Raw genomic sequence first — 24,376 nt, forward strand, 5'->3', positions numbered from 1 at the left:
CAGCACGTACACCCCTCTTTCTGACACCTGTGAGACTGCATCAGGAGTAGTGAGTCCAGTTTGGGGCTCTCCAGTACAAGAAACACAGGAACATACTGGAGCAAGACACTGCAGAAAGCCACCAAAACACAGAGGACTACACTAGATAATGCACCAGGAGAAGCTGAGAGAACTAGGCTAGTTCAGCCATAAGAACAGCAGGTGAAAGAGAGATCTCATTTCTGTCTACAGCTATCGAGTGGAACATTACAAAGAAGATGGAGTCAGACCCTTTGCAGAGGTGTACAGCTGTAGGACAAGAGGCAAAGACACAAGCTGGAATGCAGGAAACTCCAAATAAATATTAGGAAAACTTTTTTTGTCATGAGGTGGTCAAACATTACAAGCTGGTCAGGGACATTATCTCCAACCACAGAGATAATCAAAACCTGGGCACAGTACTGGACAACCTGCTCTAACTGACCCTGCTTCAGAAGAGCAGGTTGGACTAGGTGATCCCCAAAGGTCCCTGCCAACCTCAGCTATTCTGTGATTTGAAGCAAGCCATAGCCTAAGCCTCTCATGACATCACACAGTAAGCCCAGGACCTGCCCAAGACTGATACACATTCAAAACTTAAAATAAATCAGACTGTTTCCTCCTTTTCCATATATACTGTGGAACAAATCAAGCTTCTTTTCACTCTCTTTCCAAAATATTCCTTTAGGCTTCTGAGCTGTATTTAGCTCAATCATGAGTTTACACAGTGAGATTAGGATACAGTGTTTTTCTAGAATACCAACACCATTTTCCCTCTCAAGGTCCTAGGAAATATGGCGATCCAAATTTCAGTTTCCTCTCCTGGAACCCTCCAAATCTCTCCTCCTGATACCAGACCTGATTATCAGATCTCCATTAGGTATAGATACAAACCTTCTGATGAACAGCATTCCACAGTGAATTTCTTTTCCCCCTCCTCTTCCTTAAAAAAATCAACATGATTGACAGAAATTGTTTCAAGCTAGAGGAACTTATGCAGAGAAATCTGTATACCTGCCACTACCTCAATAAATCTGAAGCTTTTCTAATACTGCCAAGTTTACACTGATACAACAGAAAAATGTGACTTCAAATACTTGTGCATCTAATTAATTACATTTACACAAATAAAAGCATTTCTGCTAATATGCAAACTTAGGTATTTATCAAAACCATTATTATGAATTAGTTTTTTTCTCCAAAAATAACATAAATACAGGCATTATAAGAGGACTGACATTACATACCTTTGACTAAAGTTATTAAATCACATTTTGACTATAAAACCTTTATATTAATGTCCATATCACTATTGGTTGGTTTTGTTTACAGTTATAATGTATAAAATAGATTGTATCCCAGTTTAAAAATAGTATAATACACACTGAAGTTTGCACATGTTCACTGCAATGTTCAAGTCATCACTGCAATTAATTTTATGCCACTGGGGTTTCACCAATCAAAATAATATTTTGCTGAATTCAGCCTGTTTAATATCCACTTTGCTTGATGGTAAAAAAAATCACACTTCAAATATGAGTGCAAAATTAACTACTATGTTACAAAAACACTTTCCAACAAATGAATGACAAACAGCAATTAAAATTATGAACTCTTCAAAGCAGGGACTCTTTGTTTTTTTTTCAAGGCATCATATGGTATGATGCCTTGTCCATACAGTCCCAATAAGGTCGTTCTTAGTCATATCAACACGAGAAGAAAATACATTATGAGCAGCGTAATTAAGCTGTGACACATCTCATAACCATTCATGAAATGTGCTGAAAATAACAGTAGCCAAAACTGCTCAGCTGAGGCCATTTTCTCCAACAGTTTTTTAAGAGAGAATCGCCACAGATACTTGCTAAAGCTTCCAGAAATATCCTACACAACAATGCAAGAACAGGCATATTGGATCAAACCAGTGTATCCCACCACCAACAATCCCCAAAAACAGCTACAAGGAACAATGTAACAATACTGACACCATATATGATATGCACCTGCAGCCTCCACTCATTTTCAATACAGCCACTTCCTCAGACAGATATGTGTTTAGCAACATCCAGTGGATTTCTCAGTCATTCATTTGTCCCATCTCCCCTGAATTTTATAACAGCTTTTAACACCTCAAGCCACTTAAAAGACATCTCTTGCTCTTACAGGCACTCAGCATCCCACATCAACCAAGCACACACAAAAGTAAAGACTCGCAATACATAGTATTTTAATTTTTTTTTTATTGACACAAATATTTATATTAGCAAAAGTAAACATAGTACTAAGACATCCACTACGTAACCGAGTGACAAAAGACAAAAACCCTGTGTCCCTAGCCCCCAAAATCACAGAATCACAGAATCATAGAATAGTTAGGGTTGAAAAGGACCTTAAGATAATCAAGTTCCAATCCCCCTGTCATGGGCAGGGACACCTCACACTAAACCATCTCACCCAAGGCTCTCTCCAACCTGGTCTTGAACACTGCCAGGGATGGAGCATTCACAGCTTCACTGGGCAACCCATTCCAGCGTCTCATCACCCTAACATGAAAGAATTTCTTCCTTGTATACAATCTAAACTTCCCCTGTTTAAGTTTTAACTTGTTACCCCTTGTCCTATCACTACAGTCCCTAATGAATAGTCCATCTCCAGCATCTCTATAGCCCCCCTTCAGATACTGGAAGGCTGCTATGAGGTCTCCACGAAGCCTTCTCTTCTCCAGGCTGAACAGCCCCAACTTTCTCAGCCTATCTCCATACGGGAGGTGCTCCAGTCCCCTGATCATCCTCGTGGCCCTTCTCTGGACTTGTTCCAACAGTTCCATGTCATTTTTATGTTGAGGACACCAGAACTGCACACAATACTCCAAGTGAGGTCTCATGAGAGTACAGTAGAGGGGCAGGATCATCTCCTTTGACCTGCTGGTCACGCTCCTTTTGATGCAGTCCAGGATACGGTTGGCTTTCTGGGCTGTGAGCGCACACTGAAGCCTGCTCATGCTGTTTCTCGTTGACCAACACAAGTCCTTCTCTGCAGGGCTGCTCTGAATCTCTTCTCTGCCCAACCTGTAGCTGTGCCTGGGATTGCTCCGACCCACATGTAGGACCTTGTACTTGGCATGGTTAAGCTTCATGAGGTTGGCATCAGCCCACCTCACAAGTGTGTCGAGGTCCCTCTGGATGCCATTCCTTCCCTCCAGGGTATCAACCAAACCACACAGCTTGGTGTCATCGGCAAACTTGCTGAGGGCACACTCAATCCCACTGTCCATGTCACCGACAAAGATGTTAAACAAGACCGGTCCCAACAACAATCCCTGAGGGACACCACTCGTTAGCCATCTCCAGTTGGACATTGAGCCATTGACTACAACTCTTTGTGTGCGGCCATCCAGCCAGTTCTTTATTTACCAAGTGGTCCACCTGTCAAATTGATGTCTCTCCAATTTAGAGACAAGGATGTCATGTGGGACACTGTTGAACGCTTTGCACAAGTTTATGTAGATGACATCAACTGCTCTGCCCCCGTCCATCAGTTCTGTAGCCCCATCATAGAAGGCCACCAAATTGGTCAGGCAGGAATTCCCCTTAGTGAAGCCATGCTGGCTGTCACCAAGCACCTTGTTGATTTTCATGTGCCTTAGCATGCCATCCAGGAGAATTTGCTCCAAGATTTTGCCAGGCACAGAGGTGAGACTGACTGGTCTGTAATTCCCCTGGTCATCCATTTTCCCCTTCTTGAAAATGGGGGTTATATTTCCCTTTTTCCAGTCACCAAGAACTTCACCTGACTGCCATAATTTCTCAAATATGATGGACAGTGGCTTAGCAACTTCATTCACCAGCTCCTTCAGGACCCACGGATGGATTTCATCAGGTCCCATGGACTTGTGCACATTCAGTTTACTAAGATGGTCTCAAATCAGATACTCTCCTACAGTGGGCCCAAGGTCTTCATTCTCACAGTCCCTGTGTCTGCCTTCCAAGACTTGATAGACTGAGAAAGTTGGGGCTGTTCAGCCTGGAGAAGAGAAGGCTGTGTGAAGACCTCATAGCAGCCTTCCAGTATCTGAAGGGGGCCTATAGAGATGCTGGGGAGGGACTCTTCATTAGGGACTATAGTGACAGGACAAGGGGTAATGGGTTCAAACTTAAACAGGGGAAGTTTAGATTGGATATAAGGAGGAAATTCTTTCCTGTTAGAGTGGTGAGGCACTGGAATAGGTTGCCCAGGGAGGTTGTGAATGCTCCATCCCTGGCAGTGTTCAAGACTAGGTTGGACAAGGCCTTGGGTGATATGATTTAGTGTGAGGTGTCCCTGCCGATGGCAGGGGGGTTGGAACTTGATGATCTTAAGGTCCTTTCCAACCCTAACTATTCTATGATTCTATGACTTAGGTGGTACAGTCAGAGCATTTGCCAGTAAAGACCGAGGCAAAGAAGTCATTAAGAACCTCAGCCTTCTTCAAATTCAGGGTAGCCAGTTCTGATAGCTTCCAGAGAGGGCCCACATTGTCCCTAGTCTGTCTTTTATTTGCAATGTACCTATAGAATCCCTTCTTGTTATCTTTAACATCCCTAGCCAAGTTTAATCCTAACTGGGCCTTAGCTTTCCTAACCTGGTCCCTAGCTTCCCAGAAATCTTACAGTGCAAGTATCAGATAAGAGATAGGAAACTATTAAGAAGCTGTAAGGCAACAGCAGATAGCAATATATGAAGTGATATCTTGCTAGAAATAGCTTGATGGTGTCATGCTTTTGTAGGCATTTCAGGTAAGGAACTTCCTCAGAAGAGAGAGATGAACTCAGAAGGTGAGGTTACGAAGGAGTACTATAGTACAGCAAAAGTACCATAAGGTACCAAAGAAATGCATGTTTGTAAATACAGTAAATGGGCAATAGGGCTGGTGTTATAACTTGAAGGAAAACCTTGACAAAGAGAAATTGATAAGATACCATTTGGGTGAAGAAGGGCTTGAAACTTAGGACAAGTTACTGGTATTTCATACAACAGAGAAGGGAGGCCAGTGGGGATATAAAGAGACAGTCTGTCACTCTGAAAATTATTTCTGTAAGAGGATTTCTGACAGATATGACTGGAGAAAGAGTAATCCTCAATGGTAGTGAGGGTAAGCATGTAACTGAAGAGCAGGCAGGAAAACAGGGATGTTAGGCAGAAAAAGCCTGCAAGACTTAATGTAGTCCAAATGCAAAGAACTTAAGAACAAAACAAAACAGTTATACTAGGTCAGTAAAAAAAAAGAAATTAGCAAAGTGTTCCTTTCCATGATATCCCATGTCAGCAACAACCAGTCACCTGTGTAAAATCTTCATGAAGTTGAGTTGCATCATCACCATCACATTTAATAGCTCCTCAGAGACATAACAGAGTAATGCCTTATCCATTTTTGATCCCCTTCATATTTTGACCTCTAAAATATCTATTGTCAAGGAATTCCACTATTCAATCATGTTATACTGAAGACAGGCTGAGAAACTTGGGGCTGTTCATCCTGGAGAACAAAAGGCTGTATGGAGACCTCATAGCAACCCTTCCAGCATCTGAAGGAGGCCTTAAGGTTGCTGGGGAGTGACTCTTCATTAGGGACTGCAGTGATAGGACAAGGGGTAATGGGTTAAAACTTAAACAGAGGAAGTTTAGATTGGATATAAGGAGGAAGTTCTTTACTGTTCTTTACCCTCTGGAATAGGTTGCCCAAGGAAGTTGAGAATGCTCCATCCCTGGCGGTGTTCAAAGCCAGGTTGGACAAAGCCTTGGGTGATATGGTTTAGTGTGATGCCTCCCTGTCCACGGCAGGGAGGTTGGAACTAGATGATCTTAAGGTCCTTTCCAACCCTAACTATTCTATGATTCTGTGATTTTACATTGCACAGAAGAGGGGGAGCACACAAAAAAAAGCCCCAAAACCGACAAAAAAACAACTGCTGCTAAAAGGTTTAAAACTCTTTCCTGAGAATTACACAGGATTTTTCCTTTGTCTCATAACAAAGTTAATGAATAACTGTTCCCTGACTGCCTTCTTGAGGCCTTGCACGATGTTATAGCCAATTCCCCTCAGTCACATCTTTTTCAAGATGAAGTATTTTACTTTATTTAACTTTTCCTCTGACAAAACTCCTTCTGTATATCCCATCAGTCTTCATACCCTTATCTCAAATTACACTATTTTTTTGGAATTGTGATAACAAAAGTACACACAATACATAGACTACACACACTCTGGATTTATGGATTGGCATAATTATATCAATGTTCATGTTTTCTGTTTGTTTTTCTATTTCTTTCCTTCAAATACCAAATACTCTATTTGTCTTTTTAAATACTAAGCTATGAGGGAGAGGTCTGTATCGGTGAGATTGCCAAATTACAGTGCTATCCTGAAAAGTAGATGGAGGGCTTGGAAAGCACTCTACGAGATCTGTTTTGACTAAGGGAGTCTAAGCTAAGCAATAAAGGAGGAGATGACAAAGAAGCAAGACTACAGTTTCATAGAGCTACAAATACTATGAGCCTATGAATCATCTGCAAAAAAATGATACTTAAATTGTGTTTCCACATAAGATTATGCAAAGATGAAGAGCAGAATAAGGGGAAAAAAAAAGGGGGTGGCTGAGAGACAACACGTTGCAGAACTCCCACACAAAGCTGGATAGTGAATGAGAAAGATCCTTCAAAGGATGCACTGAAGAAGTGATCAAAGTATCCAAAGACAGCAAAAAGAGGACATTTGCCAAGAAGTCACAGAGCAAAAGAACAAGAGACATGGCCAACACTTTTCACAGCTGATTGGCAGGTTGAGAGGATGAAACCTTAAGATTTAAATTCACATAATGATACAGAAATCCATATCTTGGCATGGAGAGACTGTCTTAGAAGCAACCCAATGGGATCACCCCACTTAGTCGTATATGCCTTTGCTCTGCCTTTTAACATGCCTTTAGCACTACTGCTCATCACGGCGATGCACTCTGCATTTGTGCTTGCTTCTGTTTTAGAAGCACAGGTCTACAGCATGACACTACAAAGCTCATGTGATTGCAATGCCTAGAGGTTTTTATACAGCAAATTAATTTGCCTTATACAGCCTTCCGAGCAGAAGTTAATGCTGAGCTAGTGTGAATTCCAAGTGGAACTGAGTAATACACCACATAGTGAGACACAGCTCCTGAGTCTACCAGGAACTGGACTACAAGTGGAAGAGTGGCCCCATTGCTATGGATCTGCATCCCCTTTTCCTCAGCCATTCACAGATCAGTTAACCAGGTTAACCACCTTCTGCTAAGCTCCCTCTCACCATGGAAGGAAACTACTGAAAAATTTAATACAGTTTCCTACCATAAATTCCCTTCAAAGTATCTGTCCATGAAGTGGGACAGTCCAGATCAAAATTACTGTTTAAAAATTATTTTGGACCTTCCCGTTCCTCTCTAATTTGCATTCACCTCTCCCATGAAAACCGTTTTGCAGATGGATGTGTTACAGATTGCTTAATAGCCAAAATGAGTAAAACACTCTGTTTTCCAAAGACTACACATGCACACACACATTCTCACACACACTTCTGTATATCAGTGACTTCTGAAAGTACAAATGGAAATGATACAGTAACCTTCCAAACATTCTGGTTTTTTTTTCATTGCACAAAGGGGAAAAAAAAAAAAAAGGTATTCTTAGCTAATATACTTTAGTTATTAAAACTTTCTGCCCCTTAGAAAATAGATTACTTAGAATTAGCTCCCACTTGGACAATTTTGTGTACAGCATTCATAGCAGTGATCTGCTGACAAAAAAAAAAGAAGAAAAAAGAAAGAAAAAAAGAAAAGAAAAGAAAAGAAAAGAAAAGAAAAGAAAAGAAAAGAAAAGAAAAGAAAAGAAAAGAAAAGAAAAGAAAAGAAAAGAAAAGAAAAGAAAAGAAAAGAGGAAAAGATCAACAGATACATATTTTTAAATAAAGGACGTGCATAAAACAAAGTCAGGCACTCAGTTCCTCTTTCATTCCATATGATACACAGCTGCGTCAATCCCATCAGGAAACAGGCAACAGGAAATTCTTAACATTCTGAAGAGAAATCTAAAGATGTGTCTCAGCACCCTTCCTCCTAAAAGTGCTTTTCGATTGTCTAAAAGCCGTTTACACCAGTTCTAAAATTATTAATTACTTTTCTCAGCTTTTAAGCAGCTATAGGCCTCATTAAGTAACTAACAAGAAGTCAAAAGTATATTTATTTGTAAGTTGCCTTCAGTTTTTCATTTCCTCCACCCTGAAATATAAATCATAAGGAAACCTTGACACCTATAGACAAAATCAAAGCCAAGTACCCTAGCTGTTGGAAAATGTTCCTTCATAATGTGCTGCTCCTCTGTTATTTGTGTTTCTAACTACAGCTCTTGCATATATAATTCCATTATACTTTTATAAATCACCATTTTGAAAAATGCTTTTGAACCATTAATATATTTTCCTGGTTAAAATTCTTTGAGATGTTCTTAACAAGAGTCTTAGATAATGAATTTGGGCAAACTCTGGAACAGTCTTTACAGTATTATCATTCTCATTAATTTTCAGAACTACCCACTGTGTTGAGATGATTGTCATGGGCCTAAGACTTCAATTTGGCTAAACATTTTTGCATATATTTCAAAATATAAGTAACTAACAGATGTTTAAAATGTTAAGTTCACATTCTAGAAATAGTTAAATGTTTACTGTAATATCATAATTTGGTTTTGCACTCATTTTTATTTTGCTGCTTCTATCTTTAAACACTCTGTTAGAGTCCTGGTTGGCTGTAGACAAAATGCTTTAAAATGACTTCACAAGGAAACAAAACATTCTCGATTTAGTAAATACAGCTGTGCTTTTAAAGGAAAAAAAAAAAGAACAAAAAAACCCCAACAAACAAAATAAAACACTTAATGGTACCACAAATGAAAAACAAAGAAGAGAAAACATTAATGCTGGAAATGTTACATTTACCTAAGGTCCAGACTTCATGTAAACCATTTAAAATTGTTTGCATAATAAAAGATTTCAAATTCATATTTATATTCTCTTTAGAAACCTAATACATTCTGCTGCCTTACATCATTACTAGAAGACTATATTAGATGGAAAAAAAAAATTACTTTTAAAATGTTAATACACAGCATATACAGTATCTTACTTTAGTCCCGATTATTCTTTTTTTCTTTGCCTTTTTTTTTTTGTTATCTTTGAAGACTGCTTCAGTTTCCATTGTTTCATCCTTAACCATTCACATATCAGAGCAATAAGTATTTCATTACTGGTTTATCTGTCCAGAGGCTTGAGAAGCAGTAACAATTAACCCTCCCTTCACAGTGATTGATACAGGCTTTGCTTTCAATTTGTTCCACTACACAGATCATGAAATTCTGAATGCGATCATCCTTATTGACCTACACTTTCAAACACACGGCTACAATGAGATGAAAGTAATTATTAAAAGGAACACAGGACGACTCAATACTGAAACAGTCTTGAAAAATCTTTTAGATGACTTTCTCATAAAACTAACATCATTTGATGTGAAATAAAATGATGGATTTGTTTCATAATCTGGAAATATTAAACTTAAATCTGATCAAGGTACAATATCATTATTATCATATAAGCCCAGGTCTAGCATCGTATCAGTTCATATCTGACCCAACAGGCAGTGACTTCAACCAGAGTAATCATAGTAGGATCAGGCCCTATATATTTTAAAAGTTCCTCTATCAGTTTTATTTTACACCAGCTCTGTTTGAAATGTTGTGTTAAGAATGACAGGACTGTAATTACTATTCTACTATAGTCTATTTCAAAAAGACACTGTTTCTTTTAAAGATCCTGGACTTCTTAAGGCACCTAATGTAAATAAGTACATAGAAAATTCAGACTGCTAAGGAAAAATGAAACACTCAAGTCAGATTTCCATCATCGGCTGAGATGAACCAAGACCTATATATACACCACTGCTGGAGACCTACTGCAGTGAAAAACATATATTTTTCATAAAACTTACCAAAATATTAATTTCTTGCAATTGATACATTTTTGACAAATGCAAAAGGATTGGTGGGTGAACAGTAATGACAGAAATATTCAAAATACTGGTTGCAGTCAAAGAAAAATCAGGATAGAAAACTGTACAGAAGGATGTTCTTACAGGCCTGAGGCTCTAATCACAAAACAGAGTGATGGAGATGAACCAATACTGCATGGATTAGCAATGAATTATTTTGAACTATAATCATGTGCCAGCACAAAGGGGAGGTAAAAACTAGCCATTACACACAAGCTGATCTGCAGATAAGAAGAAAAAAAGAAAGTAAAAAAGGGGAAAAAATTATATGCTAAACTGAGTCGGGAAAATAATGAAAATCTAAAATGCTGTTACACTTCAAGTAACATTCTACTTAATGTCTTTCATGTACTGTATAATATCAAGTATTTACACAACACAATCTGTAAGATGCTGAGGGTAAAGCAGGGTTAAATCAGACAACTCTTTTGTAAATTAGTACTGCATAATAATTATGTGCTGAAAAATATCATAATAGAAGAGTTAGTTTTAAAATAACACACATGGTTACTAATTTCTCCCACTGTAAAATTGGAGGAAATATATATACACATGCATAGGTAAAGATAGGTACAGATATATGCATATGTGTATATCCACATGCACACTTATGTATACATATGCATATATAATAAGGGATTTAATTTCCATTAGTCCATCTGAAAGCAAAGCACCACCATCTTAAGAGTCAATGTTAGTTTTCCCACTCGGGGAAAAAAAAAAAAAAACCACTACCAAAAACTAATTTTGTGATAAAAGAAAAATCAAAACTGCTATCCACAAAGATTCCTGAGATTCTTATGAACAGACTGTTTAAATGAAGAGCACTTTAATCAGTAGAGGAATCCTCACGTTTCTAATGTCTTGCTGTGCATTCTGCAGGTTATAGTAGCAGCTGGTAGAGGTCATATATCTTTTGTGAGCATCCCAAAAAGGCTCACTGCCAGACTGTTAAATTATGAATAAGCAATGAACAAAAGAATGCAGATACGGTGGTGACAAGATAATCCAAGCAAATTTATCTATGACAAATTTCACAGGATTAACAAATTACATTTACACAGAACAATAAAAATGTGCAAAATAAAAGGATGAGCCTACTTTTCCCTCACAGCATTAGAGGGAAAAAATCACCATTCCAATGCATGCATTTACATTTAACTTTACCTAAAGTAAGACATTTATAGCTTGCTGAAGACAAGCAACTAGCATTTTTTTTCAAGCAAATACATATATTGTGTCTATCTACATATGCCTACATTTGTGGTATACATGTATACAAGTCAGTGGAAAATCTTTTAAAGTTTTCCTCATAATTACAAAAAAACAGAATAAATATAACAGAATTCTAAATTTGGTTTTCAGGTAGAATATTCTGCCATTCTCTCACAGTTAAAACACACTTCCCTCATTTTGGGGTTTGTTCCTATTTGAACTGAACAAATATTATAATATATGATAATTGCCACAAGAAAAAAATAAGTCATGAATAGGACTTAAACTTTTTCTTTTTTTTTTTTTTTTTTTTTTTTTTAGTAGTATCACAAAAACATTAAGAAACAAACAAACAAACAAACAAAATAATGACTCCAAGAAGATTCCTAAATCCAGAATCTAAATACTGGATGTTCCTAAAGATGCACATTCAGAATGTCAAATATTTCTGGGGGGAAGAAGAAGGGATTTACAGTGTTTGCTATATCCTGCAGCCTCCTATTCTGGTCTTGAGAAGCGATACAAAAACAGAAATTGAAAAACAGCCCTCAAAGAGCACAGAATAACAGTTTCCAAATCACAGTTCTTCAGAGAAGCACTTTTCTTCCTATTAACAAAAGAATAAAAGGAAAGACAGCACCACTTAGTTTTCAAATTTGAGTGTAAGCATAGTCATTGATAAAAGGAACAGCAAATATGTTTGAAAGATCTGGAATCTGCTGTATCTTTTCTAACACTTTTCTAACATCTGAAGTCTGTATTTTATGTCACCTCCATTTATTTCTTCTTGTTTGTTAATCTGAAACAACTGTTTAGTAAAAAGAGGTCTTGAATAAAAATAGGCCTTTTGAAATCATATTTATATCATTTATGTATCAAATATATGTTCTTGTTACAGAGCTCTGCCTACAAACAGGAAACCTCACTATTAAAGTGAACATCCAATTAATTAAGATACTTTAGTAAACTACCTGGATCCTTCAAACACTGCTACTTGAGTACCATCTATCTAGCTCATTCAGACGTTGAAAAAAATTACTGTACTTTTCCTTTTCCACAAGAACTGCAAGTTTTGTTGTGAAACTGAACAGCACCTCAGAAAGACTGAATATATAAATCAGCCCAAAGCATTTGTTTCTCTTTTTCTATTCATCTTCATTATTTACCCATAGAAAACAGGTTTGGGTTTTTTTACAAGTTTTTCTTGAGAACCTCCTGTCCATACTGTTAGTAATTTATGCAGAGGTGAAGCAAACATGTCAATCCTACACCTAACTTTAGTCAGACAAACAAAATCAGCTGCTTTATTTCTCTTTTTTTTGCAGCTGTGAAGGTTGAAGGATAAGTACCACTGGCAGCTATCCTCTTTTTTAAGACTTTTTTCCTTTTTTTAATCCTGCTGCCAGCACTGTACAGATTCAGTGACTCAGTTCTTTCTATTGACCTCAACCTTGACCTGTGAAGACTGCCCACTTACTTCTTTTCCCACAAAGGAACAAATTCTGCCTCCCATCATCTCTAAGAAAAAACAGCTTTCTAACAAGCATTCTTCTAAAATTTGGCATGTTATACTTTTGCTAAATTAGTTACAGCTTTGTCAGGAGAGTTTTGAACTACCTAACTCATAGAAGCCTAGGCTGTGGGTAAACTGATCATAAATGTGAGTTTGCACATGACTTTCAAATACGAGACATTAAGCAAGAGGGGAAAAAAATCCTTCCCCATCATAATATATCAATAATGTCCCTAAATTTGAGTAAAACTATAACCCTTCAGGATTTAATCCAAAATGACTGTTTAAAGACTATTCATTACTCAATAAAATTCAGTTTAAAACAATGTAATGTGCAATGAAGCTGGTTCTAAATTCCTGCTGGAGACAAAATTCCCAGGCAAGTATTTTAAAAGGGGCTTATAGGATTTAGGTGCCCACATTTCACTGAAATGCAGTTATGTGTTGGATGCCTAAATCCAATAGGCTCTTTAGAAAATCCAAGCCCCAGAGACATTATTGTAGATTACACACATACATATTATTCAGGCTATATCCTGTAAGTTCATTATATACATATGTAAACCTAACATGCCTGCAGGTAATGGAATAGTACTTCTCCACTTAAATTATTTAACATAAGTGTTGAACTTTTATTATATATGAAGCTAACAGCTAATTTTAAATTGCAATCAAGCCATTTTCTGAAAGCACTTTATTTCAGTGGAGGTGTTGCCTGTAAAAGAAATGTGAATCCCTCTAATGAAGGCAGTGTAATCTTTGAATACACAGTCAAAATGGGGGCTGGAATTTTATTCCTAGTGCTAACATTGACATCTTCTTCCACTTCTGCTAGTTCTCAAGAATCTTTTGTGTGTAACTATCTCATCAGTAAAATGTGTAGAATAGTGTTTACAGAGTTTTTGAAACACACTAAGGTATAAAAAGACACATCTCTACAGAAATACTCAGTATTAATATATAAGTCTTCTCCAGACATTGTACATCAGTGCGAAGTTCCCTAGAACAGACAAATGACAAGATACAACCAAAGACTGAAACTCCAAAATTCAACATATATGAAAGGCTTGGAAAATGGTCTGTTAAGAAATCTTCAATAATCTGCTTTTGGTAACTCATTGCAAATTCTTGCTTACATATCACTTGTTCTTTAACGTGCCCGACTCTTGACGGCATGCAGAGTGCCGGGTAAGGGCTGGCATAACTCTCAGTATCTAGCTGCAGCAGTCTGACAACAAAATTTCCTTAAGGACCGCTCCATTTTCACTCGAGAATCTCAAGACTTTGCTTTCTATAGTAACACGCAGATGCAAAGTTCACTCGTCCTCTCACTAAGTATGTTAAAGTTTGTTATTGCGATCTGAGAACAAATTTGTATCTATTGAATTATACGGTAAAAATACTTTAATCCTCCCTTGAGATTTAATTACATGCATAATTTCATTCGGAACCTTTTAAAAATTAACGTATAACTTGAACTCAGTATTCTCCCAAAGACAGGGTCCAATTCTGCAAGTTACAGATACAAACACTATCCTACCCTTACCATACCTCCTCTGTCCCATGTAATATACCACTATAGCATGCAAAATTAATGAATATTTTTACTACTCAAAGTCCTGTTCAAATCAATGGCACAACGGTCCTATTCATTTGACTAGGACTTTGTGTATAGTGAAACTACTGCTCGAGCTAGTCACAGAACAATGCTCTAGTCATATAAGACATGGCAGCAACCATTATATTCTTACTATAGTACATCTTCTTCTGCAGCAAAATGCAATATTATTACAAATTATCCTTATTATGCAAAGTCCTATTAAACAAAAAGTCACGCACCTCATTCACATTAATGGGACTTTGTATGTTAAAGACAACATGCAGTAGCCTTATAAATACTACATAGAGAGAAATTGCCTCTTCTGAAAAAACTGCAATTATTATGAAATGAATTTTAAAACCATTTCCTCTCATGGCCATAAATCTTTGGCAGCTTCTAAAAAAAAAAAAAAAAAAGAAAAGAGAAAAGATAAAAAAAGAAAGTTAAACATTAAGCATAAGCAAGCAAACAAAACCAACCAAAGAACCAAATGACTGGGATGAAAATGCAAAGCCTTGGCCATGTACCTTAAAAATATCTTCTGTGTAGAATGTAAAAACAAATTTCCAAACTGACATCCTGCAGAACAAGTTTGCTCCATTCATTTTGAAACAATGTGACTAATGCTGAAATCTCACCCCACATGAGGTGCTTTTACACCTGCAAAACCTACTAGTGACAGTAATATAAACTGTATTGGATGGACTGGCTGAATGTAAGGTTTATTCATGTGAGATGACATTTCAAGAAATGGTCTAATATTATTAAATTCTAAAAAAAAACCACCACAATTGCTTAATTGATATCAAATTCTACCATGTCTATAAAACTGCTTCATCTTACTGACCTCAGTGGGAGCAGAATCAATCCCAAAATGTTAATAAAACTAATGTTAATTGTTATTCTTCATGGTCAGGATCAGTTATTCAAAGTACTTCTCTTAAAATAAGTTTTCCAAGAAAGAAGGTATTGTTATAAGGATTGTTTATGAAAATAAACATTTATTTAAACATTGTACTCTTTAGAAAGGATGCTGATGAAACTTATGCCTAGAACATCAATTTGCACCAACTGTTTTACATCACCCTTACGGTAAAATTCCCATCTGGGCTGGCAACTTGTGTGCCAAGTTTCAAACAAATGTGGTTTGAAACTGCCAGTATATTAGACTCCAAAATTCAAGTGAGACACTAATAACGGAGACAGATGTTGACAATATATCCCGATATTCTCTTAAAGATACCTACAGTTCTGGATGCTGTATTAATCTAGTAGTAAAACTCTCTAATTACTTATAACTTATTTATAATATAGCATTAGAATATTAATGCCATTAAACTGGTAGAAAACAAGCTAACTGGATGTAACTTGTAAGAAAAAAAAAACAGTTGTGCTGTGAAGAATGTAGAAACATTGCTGCAGACAAAACCTTGTTATTTGGAATCCCATTAGTTACTGAAAATATGTGATATAACTTTTGTTGATCAATACTCCCGTGTAAGCTCTAAATAATGTATGATTCCAGTGGAGGAAAATGCAGCAAATCAAATATAGTGGGAGAATGTTTCAAATTATGAAGAGTAGTATGACTGCTAATCCATAAATCAGAAATCGGAAAGATTGTTGTAATGTGGGAGGGCTCTATTTAATAAAGGTCATTATAACTCCTGGCTCTAGAGCTATAACATCTAATATCCTCTCTGGTAGCTCTATGATATGCCCATGCATTACTGTTCTTGTTGACAGTCTGTTGCCTTGGAAATATTTCATTATTTCAGTTTTTCCATTTGTAGACCCTTGGCCTTGTGATATGAAGGCCACCCTATTTCATATTTTCGAATATCATTTAAGCAATCTTCTGGAGCTATTTATATAAAAGCAAGTGTTAGACAATGCATATCATCATTTATCACTGCTCTGTTTAAGCTCATGCTCTAGAAAGAAATGCCAAAATAAAGGTGTTTTTTTTTCTCTTTCACTTTAAACCAATAGCACTCCAATATTATTATATGCTTTACAAATCAATGCTGGCATATCACATGCGTGACACTTCTGTCTGTTTCATTTTCTTGGGTATATACAATTGAAAAAAAAAACCTAAACTGCTACTGTAACTGGAAAATTTGCTAAGACTCACAGTTAAAAAGAAAATCAAGCAAATGGATGTAACTTTTCAAATGTTCTTTAGAAAACTTCAACAAGTGAAAAAAAGTTTCAAAACAAATAAAGTACTCGGTTTCATCAGAGACTGCTGCTTTTTACAGTTGTTTTGTAAACACTCACCTTTTGCTGAAAAAATGTAACACCATCTACTCAAATATTGTGAAAGTGAAGATGAAACAAACAACGTACACAAAGTTCACTTCCAGGACTCTTAATCCTGTGAACTAGTTTACCCACGTAGCATTTAAGAAGAGGCTGCAAAACCCCTTAGGTAACTGGACCGCGCCTGTGCTCCAAAAGCTTGGCGCGCACAGCTGGAAGGATGTGTACAGACAGCTTAGATAAACAGTTACATGCAAGACTTCAGGAGCACGTTACATAACTTTCAATAAGATGTACATGAGCGCCTGTTTATTGAAGCACTGATCGATCTTCTCCAAAACTTTTTTTCTTTTTTTTAAGGAATAGATTGCTGTTATTTCTGCTACAAAAAATGTCATCAGCTTCAACATGCAATATTTATACCTGAACTATTCAGAGTGTTGTAAAGAGTGATAACAAAGTGAGCCCTAAGGGCAAAAAAAAAACAACTGTTTGGACACTAGGCCAAGTTTGTGGCTATTAGTGTTCTAGGAATTTAGACTACTTTTTTTCCCTGAAATGATTACTCCTCCCACTCCCTACAGGGAAAAAACTACTCTGATCCAACCTTTAAAATGACAGCATCAGAACTGAACAAGAAGATGCTATTAAAGGGCATTAAATTAAATACAGTATATCCTCCTACAACTTCAATCAGAATTTCAGACCAAGTGTTATTTAGTTCAGCTCTCAAGTGGAGCAGAATAACAAATCGTGCACTTTGATTTACCTTCTCCGAATGCCAAATGGAGACAGGTGATAAAGAAAGCACTCATGCACAGGCTATGAAGTTTCCCCTAGAAATTAATTCTATCTTCAAGATTCCTATCTCAGAGAAATTCCCAAAATGGCACACAAATATGCTTCTGCTGGAGAGATTACTGAAGCTATTCTGGCAAATACACTTAGCACTAATACAGTACCATTCCCAGAAAGAAGACAGCAGAATTGTTTGTTGGGGGGACGACAGGACTTATTGATACAAATTGTTTTTCCAACAAAGAACTCTGCAGGAGAAAAGCCTGCTGCTGTAAGTGTTATTAACACAGTAGAAATGCCTCTGCAGCCACTGAAATGGAGATTAAAAAAAAATAAATATTTATAGTTGAAGATGAAACTCTTTAAGTTAGGTCACTGACTTCTGAGGGTGCACTGTTTTCCCATTATGTACATCTCCAAATTCTGCTACATATCAATATATAGCCTTGTCAAAGTGCAACAGTTAATACTAATGCATCTAACACAGCCGTACTAACACTTCAGTGGCGAATATGAAATGTATGGTTTTCTGATACCGGGCAGCCTGCTTCCTTAGGAAAAATGGCGCAGCTAGATAAAATCTGTTGGGTTTGGAAGTTGTACTAGAAATGCTGATCATACCAAAAACCTGTAAGTTTGAAATGAAGATTAAAATGAGCCTGATTCCCTAGACTTTATTTTTGTTTAAATATTTTTCAGACTTGTGCTGTGAAATATAAACTGAGTAACACATGACCTAGCTACTTTTAAAAGCTGTCTTAATGTTAATTTCCATTTTTACAACGAACCAGGAACCTTCCTCACCCCTTACCTACTTCACGGGTAACGGCTGAAGTGGGAGGGAGGAGGAGGGAAAAAGCCCACTCCAAACCCTCTGGCTGCCCTCCGCCTGGGCATACGTATCCTCCAAGTGTAGCAATGGAGCTATGAGCACTTTGTAAGAATCACAAAGTAACATCACACGAACTTGTACTCTTGTTTCCTACGAGTCACTTCTAGAAAGATTCACTTTACTAGAACAAATCCGCTACGGGCAATTCGTGTCACCAGCAGAGCAGATTAATAGCAAGCACTCTCCCCCAACAAAAGTATATGGGGACAGCCGGCAGGCCGGGAACCAAACGGGGGGTAGCGCGACCCCCCTCCCTCCTCCGGGCCCCCGCCTCCCGCCCGGGCCCCGCGCACCGCCGCACCGCCTCCCGCCCGCCCGCGCATCGGCTCCGCTCTGCCCGCCCCGGGGGGCGCCACCACCCACGGCCCGGCGGCGGGTCGCGGCGGCCGGGCTGGGCAGCCCCGGGGGCGCAACTGGCGGCGCGGCCCCTCCGCTCCGGCCTAGCCGCACTTGAACCGTACTGGTGGGGCCGGCCCCGCCGCCCGGCGAGCCGGGCCTGGCGTCCCAGCGCCTCCGGGGCCGCCGAGCACAGGGGGCCGCCCGGGAGGGCTCCCGCCTCCCCGCACACACACACACATACACACGCCCGCTCGCCAACGCGCTCCGCCAAGCACCGGCTCCGGTAAGCCGCGGCGATGCGGCTGCCGGAGCGGGGCCGCTGCTGCGCGGCTCGCCTTGTGTCTGTGAGCGTCTGCTTGTCTGTGTGTGTGTGCGTGTGTGCGTGTGCGTGTGTGTGTGTGTGTGTGTGTGCGGCTGGCGGTACGCACTAAGACGAACTCCCGGTGCCCGGCTGTGCGAGCAGCGGGTGCCGGCGGCAGGTCCCCCCACCCCGGCATGGCAGCCAGCCCCGGCCCCCGGCGGCGGCGGCCCGGCCCGGCGCTGCTGCGGCTGCTGCTGCTGCTGCAGGTTCAATAAAGAGAAAGTGTTACCGTTCTCGCCTGGAAGGATCCTGCTGAAAGCTTGGCTTGGTGGGCGCCATCTTCCTGGGATTTTTTTTTTTTTTTCTCCTCTCTCCCTTACTTTTCCCCCTCCTGATGTTGGTGTGTGTGGTGTGTCTAGCAGCAGCAGCGGCGGCAGCAATGGCCCTGCTTAGCCAGACAGGCTAAGGAAAAGTACTGAGGCCAAAGCATCGCGGGCTCCCACTCCTCCGCGCAGTCCTGGTGCAGGTTGCTCGCTCTCTCGTTTCCTAGCGCTGCTACTGCCGCCGTCCATAAGCCGAGGAGCGGAGGGAGCCGGGGCCCCGCCGGCCCCAGAGACATGCCCAGCGCAAGCAGCGGCGGCGGCCGGCGGCGGCGGCGGGGAGAGCGAGCGGCGGCACAGCCCCGGCGGGCAGCCCGGCCGCTGGCATCGCCGGCAGGTGCGACACCGTACACAGACACACACACTCACGCGCACACACACGCACACTCACGCGTGCACACACTCTCCCGCACACTCACACGCTCTCACCCCCCGTGCCCGCGGGCCGGGCTCCGAGGGGTGCCAGGCCGTGGGGCCAGCGGGGCGGGGAGGGGAAGGGAGGAGGGGAGGGAGTCAGGGAGCGCCGGGCCTGGCCGCAGTGAAAGTACCGCTGGGCATTTTCCAGCTGCTTCCCCAGCTCCGCTCACCGCTCTGCGTGCAAGGGACGCAGCCTCCGCTGCCGGCGCAACAACGCCACTCAGTTGCAGTTTCGCACACTTTCCTCCTCGGGAGCGCGGGCTCCAGCTGGGAGAGGAGCTGGGGGGTGCCAGGGACCAGGGGCTCCCTCCGCAACTCTGCGGGCGCTGGCGGCTTGTCCCCCGTGGGCCCGGGAGGGGGCCGCCGGCTGGGGAAGGCGAGAACCTCTCGACCCACGGGGCCTTCCCGGGGGGGGGCGGTGTGGGGCCGGGGGATCCCACGCACCCCCCTGGCCCTCTTCGGCAGTGAGTACTCGCTGGTACCGGCGGAATAAAAGGCGTAATGCTGGAAACGTTAACGGAGAGCGGTGACCCGCTTTGTTGGGAAAGGGAGGAGCACTTCACGCTGGTTTACTGGAGATTATGAAGCTATTCATGAAATAAAGGCGCTGGGAAAAGAAACTGCTACCTTAATTGTTCCTTCCAGGACACCGGGAAAACCTGAGCGCTGGAGCTTTTAAAGGAGAAATCACTCCTCCGCGAAAAGCTTTCCATCCCCAAGGTAACTTTTTGGCTGCTCTGCTGCCGCCTTGGAAGTGCAGCTCCTGGGCCTGATCCTGCTCCCAGGGAAAATCCCGCGGGGACACGAGCGGGGGAATTTATTCACGAGAAACGTTTCCACCACATTTCCAAAAGTTTGCGGGGGGGCGGGGAGGGGGGGCGGTGTTTGAGCGCGTATGAGCTGCAGGACAGAGCCGGCGGGGAAGAAGTTACCAAACCACCTGAAGTTTGGCTGCGGGGCATCGTCCGCGCACCAGGAGATTCTCCCCGCAGGAGGCAACCAGGCCAGCGTAACTCTGCTTGGAGCCCCGGGGGAGAGGGCCAGAGCCACCGCCCATCCGCCGGCGTACTGGGGGGCTGCGGGCGGCGGCCGGGTGCAGGCGGAGGTGAAGAGCTATATGGGGGGAGACGCATCTAGGAAGTACCACCTGCCGTTCCCTGCCGGCAAACCTGCCTCCTCCCCCCGGAAAAGGGGAAAACCGGGGGGAAAGTTAACAGGTGTCACCTCGGCTTTGGCAACAGCGTAAGAAGGCTTCGGGATCTGCTGTATTTTATGCATTTCCAGATAGCACGAAGAAAAATCGTTTGATTTTTCACGCTGTCTTGTCGACAATATACAGACAAAATTTGGAAGAAGCGCAAAAATGTTTCCCGGTGTCAGGTCACTGTGCGAGACATCCAGGCTGGTCGGGATTCCTATTAGGCAAAGCGTTTGGCTATCTGCTACTCACTATTTGGATTAGAGGTGTTAGTAGTTTGTCAGAGGAGTACTGCTTTTGTAACTTCGACCTGATTACAGACTGACATAATCAAACCATTAAACACGAAGTACTAAAAAATTGCATGCTGCCTTGTCTATATATTTCTGTTTAACTGAAAGTCTCCAGAGGTCTCTTTCATTTGTCTAAAAGCCAATCTGACATTTCTGACCCCTGACTTCCCCACTTCACAGACTAAACTATTGTGATTGCTGCCTGTACTTCCTCGTTAAAGTGTCCGTCAGTTTCCATTGTAATTTAAATCTCTTATAAGTGACAAAAATCATACAGAAACCATGAAAAGAAATAAACTTTAATCCATTCTTTATAGCTCTCACATTCAAGCTTTTTTTTTAAAAAATTTATATATATATGAAAGATCAGTGTGTTTGCTTGAGCAAAACAAGACTCATGCTTAGTTTCAAATGTTTCTCAGCTACGCAAGTGCTTAGGCATCATCAAGTATTATTTAAGGGGTATCAGCTTCCTATTATTTTTTCATTTATAATTTTATGAAACCTACAAAAGTTATTATCAAACGTTTCCTATCATGGGCACCAAATGGAAAATACATCATGTTTTTTCCAAAATTATAGGAAGCAACTCGAAGTTGCAGAACAACAAAACAGGCAACGGTCGACTAACTAAACCTGGCTCCTAAACCAATTAAGTTTGAAATATTATGCTGAAACTTAAAAAAAAAAAAAAAAAGTTCATAGAGGTATTTAGTTTGGATATTTGCGATTATACCGCATTTTTCTCAGTATTTAATTTAATGCAATAGTGGAAAGCAAAATACTTGGGACAGTGCCCTTTTTGTTGCATTTAGAGAAATGTAAATGTTTTGTTCAGATTTCAGCCTACATCTGTCTGTTGTCATAGACATTTGGGGGGGGGGGGGGTTAGCTTCGGTTCTAAGCTTATGACTGATAGAAGAAACTAACAGATTCAGACTTCGGGTTTGAAACACAAAGAAATAGCAGATAATTAATTAAGCTTCATGTTAGTATCAGCATATATCGATGAATTGTTAGGGGGATAGGAAAGGTCTTTAAACTTCCTTATGACTTACTACCAACTTTCTACGCTTTGCTTCCTAAAGGCGCTCTCTGTGAATTTCCTGCATTTGCATTAGAATGCATTTAAGATGGAAAAGAAAACCCAATCCCACAACCCAGTGCTGAGTATGCTTAGGGGTTCGTACTATATTTCCCTGTAGTAACAGGTGACACGATAATACTGTTAAACTACAATGTGGAATTGCAAGTGTGCAGCCCCAAGTGAAAATTGTTCTCTTTCTTGCTTGAAAGCAAATTATCAATCAGCATACCATGATCAATTATCCCCCTGGCTGCCACACACTGGGATTTGCACAAGGCATTGACATTGAGAAATTCCTCTTAGAAGGAATGAGCGGACGGGATCCCAAACTTTGCAGCAGCCAAGCTAAGCTGCCGGGGTCTCTTATATTTTTCTTTCTTTTTTTTTTTTTTTTTTTTTTTGGGGGGGGGGGGGGGCTATTTTTGTTTTTCTATTGTTTCTTCCCAGCTCATCCGAGACAAAACTAGCAGATTGTGTTTACTTCTCAGTGCATTTTAAAAGATGCTGTATTTAAAAACAAAGAAAACAGAGGAAAAAAAACCCTCCCCTCCAACCAAGCTCCCCCCAACAGCAAGAAGAGATCAAAAAAAAAAATAAAGAAAAGGAAAACAAAGAAGCACAAAAGCACAAAGAAAAAGGAGTGAGGGAGCCTCAGGAAGAGCCGCACACCCCTTTCCCCCTCGGTGCTCACCGTTGTTGGTAGGAGGTGATGCCCTGGACGTTTTGCGGGTTGCCGTTAGCCGCGGCGCCAGTTCGCCCCATGCCCGGCGCCGCCGGCACCCCTCCGGCCGCCCCGCCGGCCGCCGCCGCCGTCACCTGCACGCTGAAATCCGGGAAGATCCTGATCATCCCCGCGGCTCAGCACCCGGCGAGTCTCGGCGAAGCGGTGCAGCAGCAGCAGCGGCTCTCCCTCCGGCGGCTGCAGCAGCGGAGCCAGGCACGCTGCAATCCCATTAGTGAGTGGCGGCCACTGAGAGAGAGTGAGGAAGGGCGCTTTGATGTGCGCTGCTGGTCTGAGATCGAGAGGAGTTGAGGGGGGGCTGGGGGTAAGGGGGGGTGAATTTTACCGAATTGCAAACATGCAACGCGTAAAGATGGGAAGGGGGGGGGGGGGGGAGAGGAGGGAGAGAAGGAATATCAGAGCTACAAAAAAAAAAAAAAAAAAAAAAAAAAAAAAAGGTACGTCTAATACCACTGGAGCTGTAGATGTAAGAGAAAAATCCAAGCTGAGGAGGGACAGGGAGGAGAGAGGGGGGCGCAATTACTTTAGCGGTGCAGTGAAAATGATGAGCAGCAAATGTTGCCTTTTTCCCTCCTCCTTCTCGTCCCTCCACCCCCCACCCTCCACCCAAAATGCAAGTCTTAGAGGATTTCTCTGTCTCAATGAAGTAATAATAAAGGCGGCTGACCACAGTCTGGGCTAGCGCCAACTGTGCGGGGGGGGGGGGGGGGGGGGGGAGGAATATCCCTGCTCCCAGAGTCCTGAGGAGAAGAGTGAAGGATTGTTGCAGCACAAGTTCTTGCTCTTGGTAACTTGCTTTTGCTTTGCTCCCCCCTCACCCCACCCCCCTTTTCTTTCTGTCTGTGAAGGGACGGTTTTCACCAGCGAGGAAATGCGCCGCTTTTCTGCAATGGTAGAGTTTGTTCCCTATTATAGGAGCTGACTCTTCTCCCCTCCTAGTGTGCAGCAATGTTATTGCTAGTCAAACTTGTAAGGTGTGTGGTGCCTGTGCACGCACTGATCCCTGCTGCTGCTTCAACATATCAATTATACCGCCGAAAGCTGTGCAAACCCCCCTTGCAGAGCTTCCCCCGATTGCGGCACGCATCGCTCCGCTCCAGCGGCGGCTCGGAGGGTGGCTCGGCCCCAGTCATCCCCCTGGGATGCGCGGCCGCAGATCCGCTGCTCCTTTGTGCCACCCCGGGGCTGCGCGCAGCCCGCCCCGCCCGC

The 24,376-nt window shown here is 41.4% G+C and overlaps 1 protein-coding gene across 4 annotated transcripts in view; it reads right to left on the bottom strand.

The window, feature by feature from the left end:
* The window catches only part of NPAS3 (neuronal PAS domain protein 3), a 607,513-nt gene extending 583,696 nt beyond the window's left edge, over nt 1-23,817 (bottom strand). The window contains exons 1-2 of one of the 4 annotated variants that reach the window (XM_057428644.1): nt 23,618-23,817; nt 23,117-23,395 (exon numbers count right to left, since the gene is read on the bottom strand). In XM_057428644.1, the coding sequence (XP_057284627.1) occupies nt 23,117-23,274 (158 nt within the window). In that variant the 5' untranslated portion in view covers nt 23,275-23,395; nt 23,618-23,817. Of the gene's footprint in view, nt 1-19,339; nt 20,193-23,116; nt 23,486-23,617 lie in introns of those variants that run through there. The other 3 variants (XM_057428645.1, XM_057428647.1, XM_057428646.1) reach the window with 3 other exon arrangements.
* Nucleotides 23,818-24,376: the final 559 nt, after the last annotated feature.

This window comes from Pezoporus wallicus, unplaced genomic scaffold (genome assembly GCF_028554395.1).
Source record: "Pezoporus wallicus isolate ANWC-B61680 ecotype Strahan unplaced genomic scaffold, APGP_CSIRO_Pwel_v1 contig_3486, whole genome shotgun sequence".
NCBI lineage: Eukaryota > Metazoa > Chordata > Aves > Psittaciformes > Psittacidae > Pezoporus > Pezoporus wallicus.